The 15,796-nt window shown below is 43.0% G+C and overlaps 1 protein-coding gene across 1 annotated transcript in view; it reads left to right on the top strand.

The window, feature by feature from the left end:
* TAF3 (TATA-box binding protein associated factor 3) overlaps positions 1 to 15,796 on the top strand; it is a 113,153-nt gene that overhangs the window by 475 nt on the left and 96,882 nt on the right. The window contains exon 2 of the mRNA XM_021530948.3: positions 10,030 to 10,272. Coding sequence (XP_021386623.1) covers positions 10,030 to 10,272 — 243 coding nt within the window. The remainder of the gene's footprint in view (positions 1 to 10,029; positions 10,273 to 15,796) is intronic.

The raw sequence follows: 15,796 nt of genomic DNA, 5'->3' as shown, positions 1-15,796 counted from the left end.
CCGGGGCTTGGGCAGGGCAGGAGGGCACAGGGACGTGGTGTGGGCAATGCCGGGGCTTGGGCAGGGCAGGAGGGCACAGGAGGTGGGTTTGGGCAGCATTGGGGTCTGGGGGTCAGGGCAGGAGGGCACAGGAGGTGGGTTTGGGCAGCATTGGGGTCTGGGGGACAGGGCAGGAGGGTACAGGGAGGTGCTGTGGGGCACTGCTGGGGCTTGGGCAGGGCAGGAGGGCACAGGGAGGTGCTGTGGGGCACTGCTGGGGTCTGGGGGTCAGGGCAGGAGGGCACGGAGAGGTGGGATTTTGGTACTGCTGGGGTCTGGGGGTCAGGGCAGGAGGGCACAGGAGGTGGGTTTGGGCAGCATTGGGGTCTGGGGGACAGGGCAGGAGGGCACAGGGTGGTGAGTTTGGGAAGGGGTCTGGGGGATAGGACAGACAGAAGGGCACAGGAGGTGGGTTTGGGCAAGCCAAGGGTCTGGGGGATAGGACAGAAGGGTACAGGGAGGTGAGATTGGGCAGGGGTCTGGGGTACAGGGCAGGAGGGCACAGGAGGTGGGTTTGGGCAGCATTGGGGTCTGGGGGACTGGGCAGGAGGGCACAGGAGGTGAGTTTGGGCAGCATTGGGGCCCTGGTTGTGGGGAAAGGCTGTGGGGTAGCATTGTGGAGGTGTGGGGAGGGCTGCTGGAAGCTGCTGCTTGTTGAAGAGTGCCAGGAGCTGGGGATGCTTGGCAGAGGAGGGTCATGGAGGTGTGGTCATTTGGGCAGGGCAGAAGAGTGCGGGGAGGTGGGATTTGGGCAGTGCTGGGGTCTTTGGGTCAGTGAGTGGGTTTGTGGAAGATCAGCCCATGGGCTGGGGGCTCTGGGGAAGGGGAGCTGGGCCGTGGGGCAGTGCACAGGACTGGGAGGATGGGGAGGGAAGCCATAGGGGCAGTGCTGAGGCAAGGGGGTCCTGGTGCCAGGGAGGACTGTGGGGCAGTGGGTTTGGGTATCAGTGAGGAGTTGGGACTGTGGGGCTGGGGTTGGAGGAAAGGAGGCTCTGTGGCAGTGGGTCTGGAATGTGGGAACATGGGGGTGCTGTCCCACTCTCTCTGGCTACAGCGTGCTGGGAAGGGGGAGACATGAGTATGGGAGGGGGAGAGGGGAGTTTTGGCTCTATTGCTGGGAAGAGATTGAACTGGAAGGAGAAGAGGCAGCCAGCCTCTTTTCCTGGTGGGATGTATACATGGGAGGATTTGGTGCTGTGTTGTCGTGGCTCATCTTTGGGTCATCTTTTGTGCCTGAGGGGGCTGTAGGGGCCCACTGCAGGTGGAGATGTGTGTGGGGTTTCCTATTCTGGCCCAAGGGGAAGTGCTGAGGATGGAGGATGGAAGGCTTGGACTCCCTCCTGCATGGGGAGGGAGTGGTGTGCCTGGAAGTCCTGTTGCTGGGGTGCTCTGGGAATGTTTGTGTACAGGGGGGAAGCAGTGGTACTGTGGGACTGGGGAATGTGTATGGGGAATGTGGGAAGGCAAGGATGCCCTAATGTGTTTTGGGGGAAGTGGAGCTGTAGTGCACAGGATGTGGGAGTGTGGCATGGCTGCACATGGGAATTGTGGAGTGCAGAAAGGGTGGATTTGGGCTGGGGATAATTTAGTGCACATGGCATGAGGTATGGGTGTCCTTGTGTGGAGGCAGAGGAAGAGATTTGGCTGGATGTGTGGGGGACTGGAGTTAGCCAACTCTGCCATGGAGGTGGTACAGAGGGAGCTGGAAGTGATGGTGGAGGGCAGTGGAAGTGATGCCCAAGGCCTCACTGGATTTGAGGTGAGGTTGTGTTGGGGTGGGAGCATGGAAGGGCTGAGTTTACAGGAAGTGGGAGAAGAGAAAGAGGAGAAGCCTGGGAATCAGTGCCAAGGACTGCTGGCTGGGTCACACACAGGAATGTGGAATGGGATTGGGAAGGGAGCAGCACTGTTGGGTCTGGGTGTATGGTAGAGGATGCAGTGTTGTGTCCCTGCAGAGCCTGCAGTGGAGCTACTGAGGGGTTGGATGTCCTGCTGTACCTGCAGAACATGGGGGGTTGGAGGGTGGGATGTCCAGTTGCTTGCTTGGTCAGTCATGCTGCCAGTGGGGCTGAGAGGGTGGTAGGGGTGTGCTGGGTTTGGGTGGGTCAGGAAGGGGTGGGGAGGTGACAATCTGCAGGGAGAGGGAGGCTGTCAGGGTCACTGCCAGCTCTAAACACAGGAAATGTGGGGAATGAGGAGCAAGGCTCAGGCTGTGGGTGTGGTGAGAGGGTCATGGGTCTGTGTGTGGAGGCCTTTGCTGCCCTCCATGTGGGACAGGGAGGGTGTCATGTGGCAGAGATTCGTATGCAGAGATGGGGTTGCCAGTGCTCCTGCTGCATCTGTGAGAATTAGGAAGGAGATGAAGGGGGATCTCCATAGCAGAGGGACTTTGGGGAGCAGGTGTACTCCGGAGAGGTGGGTGTAGGCTGTATGCCTGGGAAAACAGGGCTGCTTGTGCCTCCTGTGCCAGGAGGGACATGTTCCCCCTTCCTCTGGCATGCTGGAGAGCTGTGGCATTGTAGGCAGCTGCTGCTCCATGAGTGATGGGGAAATCCTGGAGGGCCCCTGGGGCAGAGGTCAGAGCAGTTGGGTCTGGCAGGGGTTGGAGCTGGGATGGATAATTGATTGCCTGAAGTCCAGGGTAGGGAGAAGGTGACTCACTGGTGGTGGATTTGAGGGCTACTGTAGCCACCACCAGTTCAGAGAATTTGCTGGGACCTGCAGGAGGTTGCTGGAGAGGTAACGGGAGTGGGAGCCCTGAAATGCACCTCTGGGAATATTTGCCAGTACTTCTGTTCTGTGGGAACTGTGCTAATGAGGTGTCAGCCGCAGGTGAGAGGAGCATCAGAGGCATGTTGCTGTCAGCTGGTGCTGGATTGGATGCAGCATTAAGATCCAAGGAACTGTGAGGGCTGGGTGTGTTGGATTCCTCTGCAGGGGTGAATCTGGAGAGTGTGCAGAGCTGGGAGGGGCACCGTGAGTGGCTTGGTTAGGAGAGGAGCAGCCACAGCCTGGAAGTGCTGCTGCTGGAGGTTGTGCTCCTTCTCTGAAGAAGGGAAGTTCTCACTGCTGCAGGGATCCCCCATGAAGCAAAGTGATCAGCTGAGTGTATCTGGTCCTGGCTCTGCTTCATCATTTCAGGAATAATTGAGATCAAGTCTGACAGTGCCAGTGTAACTAAGCTTAGGAACAACTGTGTGCTGCAGACTGGATTTCTCAGGTTGAATAGGTTTACTTGTACAACTTTCCCCAAGTTTGAGAGCAAGTTAGTCTAGAAATGGGACTGTGCAATATTAACCCCTATATCCCAGCAGCACAAGTGCAGCTCTGAAGTTTGTATCCCTGTCCACACAGAAATTATCTTTAAAGCGATTAAAGGAGTTAACAGAGAGGGTTTAGGAGTGGAGTTATGGGGTGAAAAAGATGCTCACCTAGGTTTGGCCAGAGCTGTCCTTTCATAGGGTTGTTACAAATTCTCTGGAAGATGCTTGTGGTGCAGTGTTTCTAAGACTGGGAGGAAAAGACATAAAGATGATGCAATATTTTGGTGCTGAGGATTGGAGTTTGCAGAGCTCAGCTATACCTTTCTTGCTTTGTGTTTGCTTACTGAAAGTGGGGAAAGGCATTTTTCCACTCTATGAATGGGGAAGGAAGCACCACAAGTATCACAGTCTTCTTGTTTGGTGTTTTTTTGTAATTTTTTTCTTTGAGGAGAAGGGGAATGTGCTCTGTTTGTGCCTGTGATGCACTATTTTTTGTACAACGTCTCTTAAAACAATCCCTGTATTTCTTTCTTTAAAAAGGTTTGTAAAAGGACATCTTAATACTGAGCTGACATCTCCCTGCAATTTCAGAATTGTTTCCTTTTGCTCCTGAAATAAGTTACTGTACAAACCCAGCTCTGGATGAATGAGCTTAATTCTGCCATGGTTTTGCATAAGTAGAATTAATTAAATTCCAATTGTAGCATCTTCATTGTCAGGGCGTTATCTCGGAGTCAGACCAGTGGGGTTTGAGTTAGCAGGGCTGTCAGCTGAGGGACATAATCTTTGTGTTCCAAACTGAATGGATTTACTCTGACGTAGCTGAGACACCGTGGTATCGCTGTGAAAAGCCTGTCATCGCTGCTCACGTGTCCTCTCACTTGCAGAAGAAAATGATGGCTCTCCCAGCTGGGTTAGATCTTTGTTCCAGCTGTTACATCCCATTAGGAGAGCTACATTCAAGATTTTCATTACTTTTCTGCTGTTGTTTCTTTGCATTTGCAGGAGCTGTAGTTGATGGGAGCTTCTGTGGCTGCAAAGAGAAGGCAAAAGGATTTGCAAAGCGGGTTTGAGATGTTTTTGGTGCCGTGAAATGCTTCTGAATGCTGTGTTGGGGGCTGGAGGAGAGGCTGAACTTACAGGGAGAAAATCAGGGTTTTCTTCTTGAAGTACACCGTATTATGCTGCTCAAATTTGTGGAAAGCTTGTCAAAGGAACACCATTCAATATGCTGTGAGCTGTTTTATCCTAAAATTTAAACTAAATATTTGAAAACCAGTGTTGGAGTATGTAATTAACGTATCGGGCTACAAAACAAACTGATGTGGAGTGGTTTCTGAGAGCAGAGTTCTGTGTTGTTGTTGGTTTTAAGCAGAGGTGAAAAGGGAAAGGCTCCCTGTTAGGTGCCACTTTGTTTTGCAGTCCTGTTTCACGTGGTTTGATAGAGGGGTGACAGAGCTGGTGCTTTGAGTTACCTGCTCTGGATTGTATGGGTTGGGTTTTTTTATGCTGGGGAGCTGTCCATGAGGACAGATCAGAATCTGCTTTGTTTGCCATGAATTTAGCTGATGTAGCTTGAGTAGTGTGTTATAGACACACAGAATATGTCATGTTTTACCTCTTAACACATCCAGTGAGGGAGTTCAGTTTCCAGTCTATTTATGTGAGTGGTGCTCTATTATGGAGTTCATGGGAGGGATGAGGAGGGGACCTGTTCACACTTCCTAAAGTCTCCTTTTTGTGATACATTTCTCTAAAAAACAGTCAGATAGAAGCTACTTAACTTTATCACATCTGGGCATATTTCAACTGGACAAATTTAGATTACCTGCTGCTACAACTAGAAGTGTAACAAACTGGATAATTAACTTTTTGAATTTAGAAGTGGATTTTCCTTAGCTTTCCTTCAATTTTCAGTGTTGAGCTTATATACTGTGATTTTTTTTTCCTCCTGAAATTTGCTAACAGTTAAGAAATAAAATTTCAAAGTTGGTATTTAGTTTCATATTGTTCGACTACTTTTTTAAAGATTTTTTTAATGCAAACACAGAATTGTAGAATATCTCAAGTTGGAAGGGACCCACATAGATCATTGAGTCCAAGTCCCTGTTCCTTTCAGGACTACATATTAATGATATATATACATAGAAAAATATTAATGACTATATTGAAATTGGTATTATTAATGCAGCTGAATTTTTGTTGAAAGGCAGGTTCTGATCTGGGGAGCACAGTATTATAACTGGAAGGAAAAATTGTTGATATTGCAAAATGTTTTCCAAGGCAGAGCTGGCTCCAAAATTGCTCCAAGGTCTGCACAGTCTCCTGTAAACTTAATTATGACAAAAGGAGAATGCAAACAGCAGACCAGTATTTTCATTGGTAATTACCACAGAGGAGAGAATTCACCTGGCATCAGCCAATTTTTTATTTCTTTATAATGTCAGATTTACCTTGTATGTTTTCTTTGGTTTTGTTCTTTTTTTAATTACTTCACTCTTACCACTAAACAGTAATAATCTCTATCAAAGGATTAGACTGTTGGTGATCAGTTTAAATGAGATGATTCTCTCTGCTGGCCCTTGAATTTTGTAACGAGGATCTATCCTGGGCCTGTAACATTCATTATAAGTGTGTGTTTTATGTCCTGGTAACCTTAAATATTGATGCTTTTAAGCTAATTAACTTCTTACTGGCTACTAATATAAAGAAGGACAATGTGGTTTGTTTTGCTTGACGTTTCTGAAGTTACTGGGAGGAGGAGCACCAATAGCAAGAAGATGCTTTTGCCTGACTGGTAACTACATTGATTGGACCCTTTTTTCCCCACTTAAGTGCATTTAAGTAAGGCATCTAAACTTATTAAATAACCTATTGTGCATGATTATGACTTTGCTGGATAGAAGCTGTGTTGTCTCTATGAAACAGTTATCCTGGAGTAATTTTGTGTGACATGCTGGAGCACAAGGAGTCTGTGATAGAGCCTGTAATTAAAATACCAAGGAGCTATACCTAATAATTTGCTGGTTAAAATAAAATCTAAAAAAAAAAAATCTCTTTTACAGCAGCCGTGAGGGAGAATGCTGAGCTATTTATAACACATGTGCATGTTGCATGGGTGGTGACTCATTAATTTTTCTCAGTATATTTATTACAGAATTGTAGTTGCTTCCCTTAAGAAACCTGGCATGAAACTAAAAGCTCTTATGTTCTGTACTTACTCACCTGTTAAATTTTCACTCATTCATACGAACTTTGGGCCAGGAAGGAGGAGGTGGAGGGGGTGAATTTGACAAAAGGAAATCAGTTATTTCTGAGACTAAATTTAAGGCAAGACAGTTCCCTAACTCCCACAGAGCCCCTCACAGTGCCTTTGGGTGACATGAGCACTGGCCAGCTTGTTTGCTGGAGGAATTCTTGTGACTTTTACAAAAATAACTCAGCTTTAGGAGCTTCTAAAAATTCCTTTTCCCCACATCCCAAACCCTTGTTTGTAGGGGAGTTTAGTGTTCAATCCTTGTTCTGTTTGATTTGGTTTTCATTGTGGATGGGTTGGTTCATCTGCAGGTGATGCTGAGCGGTGGGGCTGAGGGCTGGATAACATTCCACACAAATACTCTGCTCTGCCTGGATTCTCTTTGCCCATCACTGACTTTGCCAGTCACTTCAGTTTTTTGGGATGCAGATTCCTCCTCACCTGGTGCTCCTTCTCATGCCCAGGGAAGCTGAGAGTATCTTAGCTGCATGGGCATTCCCACAGGCTTCTGGTGAGCTCTTTTGAGACCAAATGGTCTTAATTTAGCTCTGCTGCTGGCACAGCTTTACTACTTTTGGGGCACAGTTCCCATTCAGGGAGATAGTGCAGCTTAAAATCTTGTGAGAAAGGTGTTTTTGTAGTTCACTGTTCATAGGGGATAAGGAGGAGAGTTGTAACTTGCTGGATAAACTATTTGCACCTCCTTCCTTCTCATTCCCTGAACAATGATAGTATTTAAAGTGTTGTGGTATAAAGAACAGCAAGAGACTGGAAACCAAAGCTCTGAAGTGTCTGTGATCTGGCACTGACTTGCTGTGTGACATTAGATTAATTATTTCACTGGGAGGCTTCAGCATCTGAATTTTTAAACTGAGGATAGCACAGATACATGAAGAATATTGAGATAAGTTCAATATCCACAGATTAAACTTCTTTTCTTGGCATCATTTGCTCACAGAAGAAAAGACTAAATGAAACACCAGGAGAGAGTATGTTGCATGTTTGTCAGCATTCCGTTTCATGTGCCTGGCTTCTGCTATTTTACTGATTTTTTTATTAAGCCAGAGAAAGAAGGGAAATGCTAAACTGTTGAAATAAAAGTGTAAAGTCTTTATTTGATTAATAACTTGGAAATACATTTAATGCAATTTTGTGCTGTGATAATATCCAGTTGATAACTGGTTTGATTTTAAATGCAGATATGAATATAAACCTGAAAGTTTTTTCAAACCCTTTTATCACTGAGGACATTCTCTTGAAAAGAAGGGTTAACAGTTCCATCCTTTCATCCTTCTGACAGTTGCAGGTTTAAACATTATTTTTAGCTTTCAATCGAACTTTAAACTTGGCATTGTCTCTTTGGAGGCAAATGTCAAAGCTCTGGGAAAATTGAATCTTCTTTGGGGTTTTTTTGGTCACCTTTTGAACCCACTTTCTAATACACATAATTGTTTCGTGATACAGTTGTTAAATATTTCCATGCTTCAGTTACACTTAGTAGCTGCTTCTCTGCCACGTGTTCTTAAAAAGCACTTGTAGAAAGAATTCATTTTTAGCATTTATCACTTGCTAATCATGTCAGCACACTTTTCTGGAGGTTAAAAAGATCATGTGCAGATCTAGGAAAAGACCTTTGAAAAGTTTTCCCCAGGTTTTTCTTTTCAGCTCTCTGTCAAAGTTGTACCTCTTAAATCTTGACAGCTTAGAAAATGCTTCAATGAGTTCACAGGTACTTTCATAGCCTGCAGAGCAATTAAAAGCAGCAACACAAAATTTCTTAGTGGCGTCAATTACTTGAATTTAATTTTTTAAGCATAAAGCACACTTTTTTCTCCACCTAATAAGTATATAAGGCTTTCATAACTACTCTGAACTGGTGATATCCTCATATAATGATGTGTATGCAAGCCTGGAGTTTGCAAAGCAGACTGGTATTGCACTTACACAGATATTACACAAACACAAACTGTGAGATGCTTCTCACCCTGCAGAGTTCACATTCCAAACACAGGAGGGTAAAACTGGCAGTAACTTGGTCTGATCTCCCTTTTAGCTGTGGAAAGAATTAAAACACAAATGAGTCTTGCCCAGAGTCACACAAGAGGCCAGTGTTGGAGAGCTGAGAATCAACCCCATAATCTGAGTATTATCCTTATCTTCACCACAAGACTTAAGAAGGGAAATTCTAGAACAAAATTCTCATTTTCTAAACGTACCTGCAGGCATGTGGCTGGGGGTTGGAATTCGTGCAGTGATGTGAGAACCATCTCGTTCAGCTGCCTTGGCTTCAAGATAAACCAAGAAGAGATTAGGTTAAAGGACAAACAAAAGAGCATCTCCCCATTCTCTGGAGCCAGACCTCCACAGTAGCCATTGTGTTCCTTCAATAAGCACAGGCTGCTTTTCAATAATTACTTTTTAAAGTAAATCACAGCTTATCATCATATAGGGATGTAATATCTTCATAAGCCAATTCTACAGAATTGTAATAATTCAGTATATCATTTTATTGAATTAAAAATCACGTTTGGGGTTTACAGCACTGGTTTTGGGTTATTTTTGTTATGAAAAGTCAGTAAGAGACTCGAAGTTTTGCCTTTGCTGCCAGAGCCAGGTGCCCAGTTCTCCCTCCAGAGGCCTTTTGAGGGATTTTCCTCTGTCAAGTCAGGGAAACTGAGGGACTTGGACTTCTGCATGTGTAATTTAAAGCTTTGAGCCAAATTAATTGTATAGCACAAACTGTATCCTCTGTTGGACTGTTTTCTTGGAAGTCCTATTAAATAAAGATCCCAACTGCCTGGCCAGAGAGATTTCACTGTACTTTTTGTTAAGAAAGTAAAATTTTTGCTGTAGAATCAAACTTAAGTTGCCCCCCAGGAAATAAGCCCCTGAAGTATAGTATAAAATATTCTGTCCTCATCAGACCACTACTTAATATTCCTCTCTTTTATCCAGGAGGTGTAGCTAACCAGTAGATGAAGTGGCTCATAGTTTATGAAGCCTGTAGATTTCATCTGGTGGAAAGATAGTTTATGAAGGTTTTTTATATCAAGAGACTGTTTTTTTCTTTTCTCTCTGTAAACAACAGTCAGTTAAAAAAAAATGAAATTTATCCTTTTTTAGGTTGAGAAATAATGTTTGATCTGTTCCAACTGATAAAGAGCACTTTCTGCGTTATGGGATGTGTGATGTTAATTGACTGTTGCCAGGTAAAGCTGCCTGTTGTTGCTCCCTCATTTGGGCTTGATTTGCTTCCTGGAGTGCAATTCTTCAGTGGTAGAGTTTGAAACAAAGTGATGGCTCAAAACAAAACCCTTCTGAAAGTAAACCTGGTAGAACTGTGGGGCAGTAAATCCACCTCTCTTACTGGTGGTGAGCTGGGGGGCTGTAAGTTCAAAGCATTTTCAGGCTGAATTTTTTAACCTGGATTTCTGTGAAAATACTGTTTTTCTGTTGGTTTTCTTGTTCCAGATGGCCGCACAGATCCAATTTTGGATGACGTAGGCGATGCCTTCAAGCTTATGGGGGTTAACCTGCACGAGCTGGAAGATTACATACACAATATTGAACCTGTCACTTTTGCACATCAAATCCCTTCGTTCCCTGTCAGCAAGAACAATGTCCTCCAATTCCCCCAGCTGGGAAGTAAGGATGCAGAAGAGAGGAAGGAGTACATCCCTGATTACCTGCCACCTATTGTCTCCTCTCAAGAAGGTGCGAAATCAATCCTTTCCTTTCACTTTTGGTGTATTTGGGTATTTGTGGGCATTCCCCAGCAGCTCAAGTTGTGCTACCCTGTGGCAATGGCTTGGGAAGGGGCCCTGGGGTGTTACCAAAGCAGGGTTGCAAAACAGATAGCAGTGCTGTGGCAGGTTTCTTCTCCACTGTTTTTGCTTTCCTTCCAGATTAATTCGTGCCAAAAATTCACATTACGCCATATTTCAATAATGCATTTTAAATTCTAAGTTTTCAGATGACAATAGGAATAAATGTTTAGCATTACCTTTTATGTGTTAGCCTCCCCCTTATGCATCCTGCAAGAGCTTCTGTAATTTGGTAAAGGTAGAAGGAAGGCTAGTGAAACTGGCACAGTATTTCCTGCTCCTGATAACTGTTTCTCCTTGTAGCAAATTTTACCATAAAACCCAAACCAAATCAAATAGAAAAACCTAATTTTCCAATTAAAATGAAATCAGCTTTAAGATATAGGAAGTAAGAGTATTTTAGAGGCATTGTACTGGCTTTTAAGTCTCTTTGCTAACATTGATTAGGGTTTCCTCATCACTGTTCCAGCTGCTCCTTCCCTTTTTGTCTCACTTGAGGAAACAGTGAAACCAGGTATACAAGTGCTGTGAGATGCAACTGACGTGAGAATTTTAACTGTGGCAGTGGAAAAAGCATACTTGTTTTGTCTATTTTTAAGCTATATGAGACTTGATTGCTAGTAAGATAAACCTTTAAGAAACATGACCTAGTCTGACTTGCCCTTTGAGTAGCGAACAGCACACAACTGTACTTTGTGTGGAAATAAATATATGTAAGGTTGTGGGTATAAAAATTCCAGACAGAAGAACTTAATTTTCTAGAGGAGTGTAATGAACAGGTGCAATCTGCACAAGATAACTTAATTTAGACTTTTGTGGGGACAGAAGGGATATCATGCTCCTTTTTTAAGAAGTAAGGGCTCAAAGTCTGCATGTTAAAATAGGTGTAAAAACTCTGCCCATGTGAGGATGAACATAAGCAACATCACCTTGTAGGGCAAATAAATCCATTGCTGGGCTGCTACAAGCGTGGCATGGGGCAGTATTCCAGTGATTTAGCAAGCTGTAGGAAGTGTATGTTCAGGCTTTCTTACATTATGTTCAGCTAATGATGTAGTTGCTGTGTACTCCAGTTAGAGCAAGTGAAATTGTGGTCAGGAACAGGTATCTAAGGAGCAGGTACTGGGTTTAGTGTGCTCTGAACAAATATGCTCATTCCAGTAATGAGGTAAGGACTTAATCATCCTGGTGAGTATTTCTGAAGCTCTGTAGACTTTTAGTTTTCTGTTTCCTTTAGTTGTGTTTTATAGATCAATAGCATTTCAGTGTTTTTTGCTTTAATACAAGCCAGGAAATGAAACTGCTGTTCAAAACAGAAATACTTTCTTAAATTAGTAAGGAGGTCCTAAAGGCTCACCCTTGTGAAGTTTGTTAAAAGGATTGTTTTAAAAATCTAACAATGAACTCTCTCAAACCAGGAAGAGGCAAACAAAATGTAAATATCATATGTGTAGGCAGCATATATAAAAGAAGAGTACTGAGGAAGAAGATTTTAGGAAGTGAATGAGGATTTTAGCTCCCCTGTTCTGACTGCTTGCTTCAGCCTGATTCTTCAGGAGGTAAACCAACACCATTCTGTCAGAGAAATCTGGTATCTTTGAAGTGTAAGAAGTTGCCCAGCAGTGTTGCAGTTGTTTGGTTTTTTTTTTTCCCTGGGAAAATAATATTTTAAAATATGCAAGAAAATTCAAATCCAGCGAGGCTGAAAGCAGCTGCAGACAAATAATCTGAGCGTGGGGAGGGAGAGAGGAGAATTACAGATTCAGCCTGGCAATACACGACTAACAAAGAGAGGCTAAAAATTGAAATGGGGACAGTTGTGCTTTTTCTTTTTTTTCTATATGTAACTTTTTATACTCTTTCTCCTGCAAGTTAGATCCAGGAGTTAGATTTTAGCAGTCCTTATAAATAATGTATGAATCCTTTTAACACCTGAAGCAAGAAGATATTATTTCCAAAGTTGGATGAGAACCAGGAAAACTTCTGATGCCTAAGGGTAGTGTATCAGAGGACCTATAGACACACACAACTTGAAATAAATGAATAAAATATTTTTTAAATGGAAATTTAAAGGAAGTATTAAATACAGTTGCTGAATGCAGATTTGTTGTAGTTGATTTAAAATGCTTACAGTTGAGAACATTTAAATTTTGAATTAAATGTTTTCTGAAAGTGGTGTTTGTACTCTGTGGTTTATTTTTGAAAAGGATGAGGTGGATCATAAAACTTCTGTATATGTTTTTTTGTATATTATTCAAAGTAAAATTTGGAAGAAAAACTTACTTTTGGAGATTAAAGGAATGCATGGTAAAAATACTGAAGAATTGCAGAAGCCATTTAAAGACTTTGCAATATTTTATAGTGTAGAAAAAAATGAGGCTGCTCAGATTGTTCAGTCCAAAATATTTGAATTGCTTTGAGTAGGCAACAATTAGAAATGGAAAAAGGCTTTGTGCACATTAGGGTGTGTGATGTAAATCTTACAGTGACTTTAAGGAATCATCAGCAAGACTCCTTATGTCCCATTTTATATCAGAGCCCAGAGCTCAACTCATTATGAATGAGTTATGAATATTTATTTATTGTTGGGCTCAGAAATTACGAGTGCTGGTATATTTTAGCAATAATATAGCCATGACTTTTAGTAAGAAAAAACTCTTTTTTCAGTATTGTTAATTTAAAAACCAAAGCAGTGTTCAGTCTGCACCATGACCAGTAGGTGTTGCTGCCCTCCTTCCCAAAACTCCTTTAGTTCTGCACATGTAACCAACTTATTTCCACTTACTCCAGACCTGGTGGTGGTTCAGGCTGTGCAGAGGCTGCCCAGCAGCTCGAGAGAGGTCTTAGTTATCATTGCCAGAGAATCCACAAGAGCAGAAAGCCCTTCCAACCTGAGAGGAGCCATCTCCTTCATTGTGCTCAGCAGTAAGAAATTCTGAAAGAACTCTGAGTGACTCCTGAAGTTGTGAGGGAAAGGAAGGAAGGCAGATAAGTTTTCAAGATCTATAATTTGTGTCAGCCAGAAGTTCAGTTCAGTGACACAAGTTTTGTTCCAAGAAAGCAGTAAATGTTTTCTTGCCTTAAATATGGAGTGCATGCTCTAACCAAATGCTTGAGCTGTGAGGATCTGTATATATAATTCTATATATTATAAGACAATCTGAATCAGTATTGCCATGGAAAATGCTGGATTTTTAGCAGTATTTTTACAAAGGACACTGAAGGGATAATTTTATGCCAATGTATCATGATGTTCACTGTCTGCCTATTTTTAATTAGTCTCCTTTTTGTTTTTGAGTTAGTTTAGCACTGTTGTCACTAAAATGTCATGGTAAACTTGTAAGACAGATTAAAAAAGGAGAAAAAAATTAGTTACAAAACATGATGGTCATGCTTTATTTCTTGTGCTTTAATGCAAGAGAACATACATTTTGCAATAATAAATCAACTTCATAGAATTTGTTGATTGTATTTGAAGCAAAACAGTATGTGCTGAAACTAGGCCAGCTGAGAAAGCCCAGATACTTCTCCACAGCTACTAATAATCACTGTTACATTTTGTGATAACGTTGAGAGGCCTGAGTCTTGATGTTGTAAGAACATGCACTATTCTCCATGATTAAAACAAAGAAAAGTGAGATTTGAATCCTGCATGTGCCACGGGATCCTTATTTTTAAGCTTCCTGGAATTAATCTCTACCTGTGCTTGCTGCCTCTTGTTATCACTACATTTTAAAAAAATATCTTTTTTTTTTTAATAGCCACTTTATGTCAACTGCTCTCTTTTTGTGACTTTTTGAAGTCTCAGGCAGTCCATCCCTGCTGTTCTGTCTGGAAAACTGAAGAAAACACATAGTTTTTGTATGTGCAGTGCTGTTCATAGTCTGTGGTATTTGCATTAGACCCTTGCTGTTATGCTCTAGGTGTGCTGGTGCATGTAAGCAGGATGTGAGGGAGAAGACACGAGAGTCTCTTCCCACTAGTTTAGATAGACTAGTTTTTTTGTGGGGAGAAGGGTAGCTTTTAGAGAGTCAGATTTTCTCTGCAGTTCCAGCTGCATTTTTTTCTGTCCTCTGCTTCATACCCATTCACTCCCACTCCTCGAGGTTCAGCTCCTTTCCCTTGAAAATGATCTGAGAACAAATGTAATTTTTACCAGGCATTAAATTTTGTTGTCTTTAATTCCTGGGAATGTGTGCTCAAGAGTGGCATTGTATTTCTGATCATTGAGTCAGGACAAGTTCTTGGCACAGTTTACAAATTCAGATTTATTTGTAGCCTTTTCTGTCAGAGCATTTTATTTCCCTGTCAGATCAAAGCCTAAAATTGCTGATCTTCTTACAATCCTGCCTTTTTCCCTTTTTGCTGCTGATGTGATACTAGGACCTGTTACCTACCAAAACCTGATGCTTCCAGCCACCTGGAAGCGTGGAAACCCAGCTGTCAAATTGCAGCTCATCTCAGCACATCTCTGTTTTTTTCATACCATGGTAGCTGCTGCAAATCTCATTTGAATTGATGAGAATTGGGGGTGCTGGTGAAGCAAGGTGCTAATAAAAAGAACACATTTTTGTGTTTAGGTTTTGCCAGTGCTAGAATTGTATAAAGCATTGAGCGTCAGGGTGACAAAAAGCATTAGTGTTGAGCTCCAGTGGGAAATAGATCAGAATTTAAAAATTGTCACTGTCCTTTCAGGCTGGCAGTGCTTTCTGTGGCCGTGGTCCAGAAGGGAATGTAGCAAGCTGTGGATCTCACACCAGGGTGATTTCAGTCTCTGGTTTCTCCAAGGGTTAGACAAAACCAATCCCTCTTTGTAAATCAGAATATGAATGGCTTTTAAAGGGATCCTGGGCTCTCCACTTTGCCACTTTGGTAGCACTGGTCTTGCTGTTGTCATTTTTTGACCTTTCTGCCTTTCTCCAACTCTAGTTTAACCCCACAGATTAACTCTCCCTTATTCTAGCAGCTGCACCAATGATTCTAAAGCAACAGTGATCTTTTCAACAGAGCTTTTCCAGTACAGTTGGTTAGGAAACCACCACTTTTCAAAAAACAGGTACTGTGTATTCAAGCAGTCTGAAGAGTTAAAGCCCTGCCAGAGTGTGAAGATTTTGCTCCTGGCTGCTCCCTGTGCCTGGTTGCTGATACTCACAGGCATCCTTTACCTGTGTGCAGTGCCCTGAGAGTCAGACTCTGATTGCTTTTGTGAGGAGAGATCCTCATGTCTGCAGCAGCCCGGCAAGGAAGGAGCAACAGGAGAAAGACAAAATGAGAAAAGCAGCCAAGCTTGAGATGCAGCCAGAAGAAAGGCACTGAGAAGGAGCCAATAAGAGAGGCAGGTTTCAAAGGAAAAGAGGAAAATACGAGACAGGAACAAAAAAAAAGTGTACAGAAAATGTGCCTGGTTTAAATCT

The sequence above is a fragment of the Lonchura striata genome, chromosome 1A (genome assembly GCF_050655825.1).
Source record: "Lonchura striata isolate lonStrDom1 chromosome 1A, ASM5065582v1, whole genome shotgun sequence".
In the NCBI taxonomy this organism is placed as follows: Eukaryota; Metazoa; Chordata; class Aves; order Passeriformes; family Estrildidae; genus Lonchura; species Lonchura striata.
Note: the sequence above shows the minus strand (reverse complement) of the source record. Positions and strands in the feature narration are given on the sequence as shown.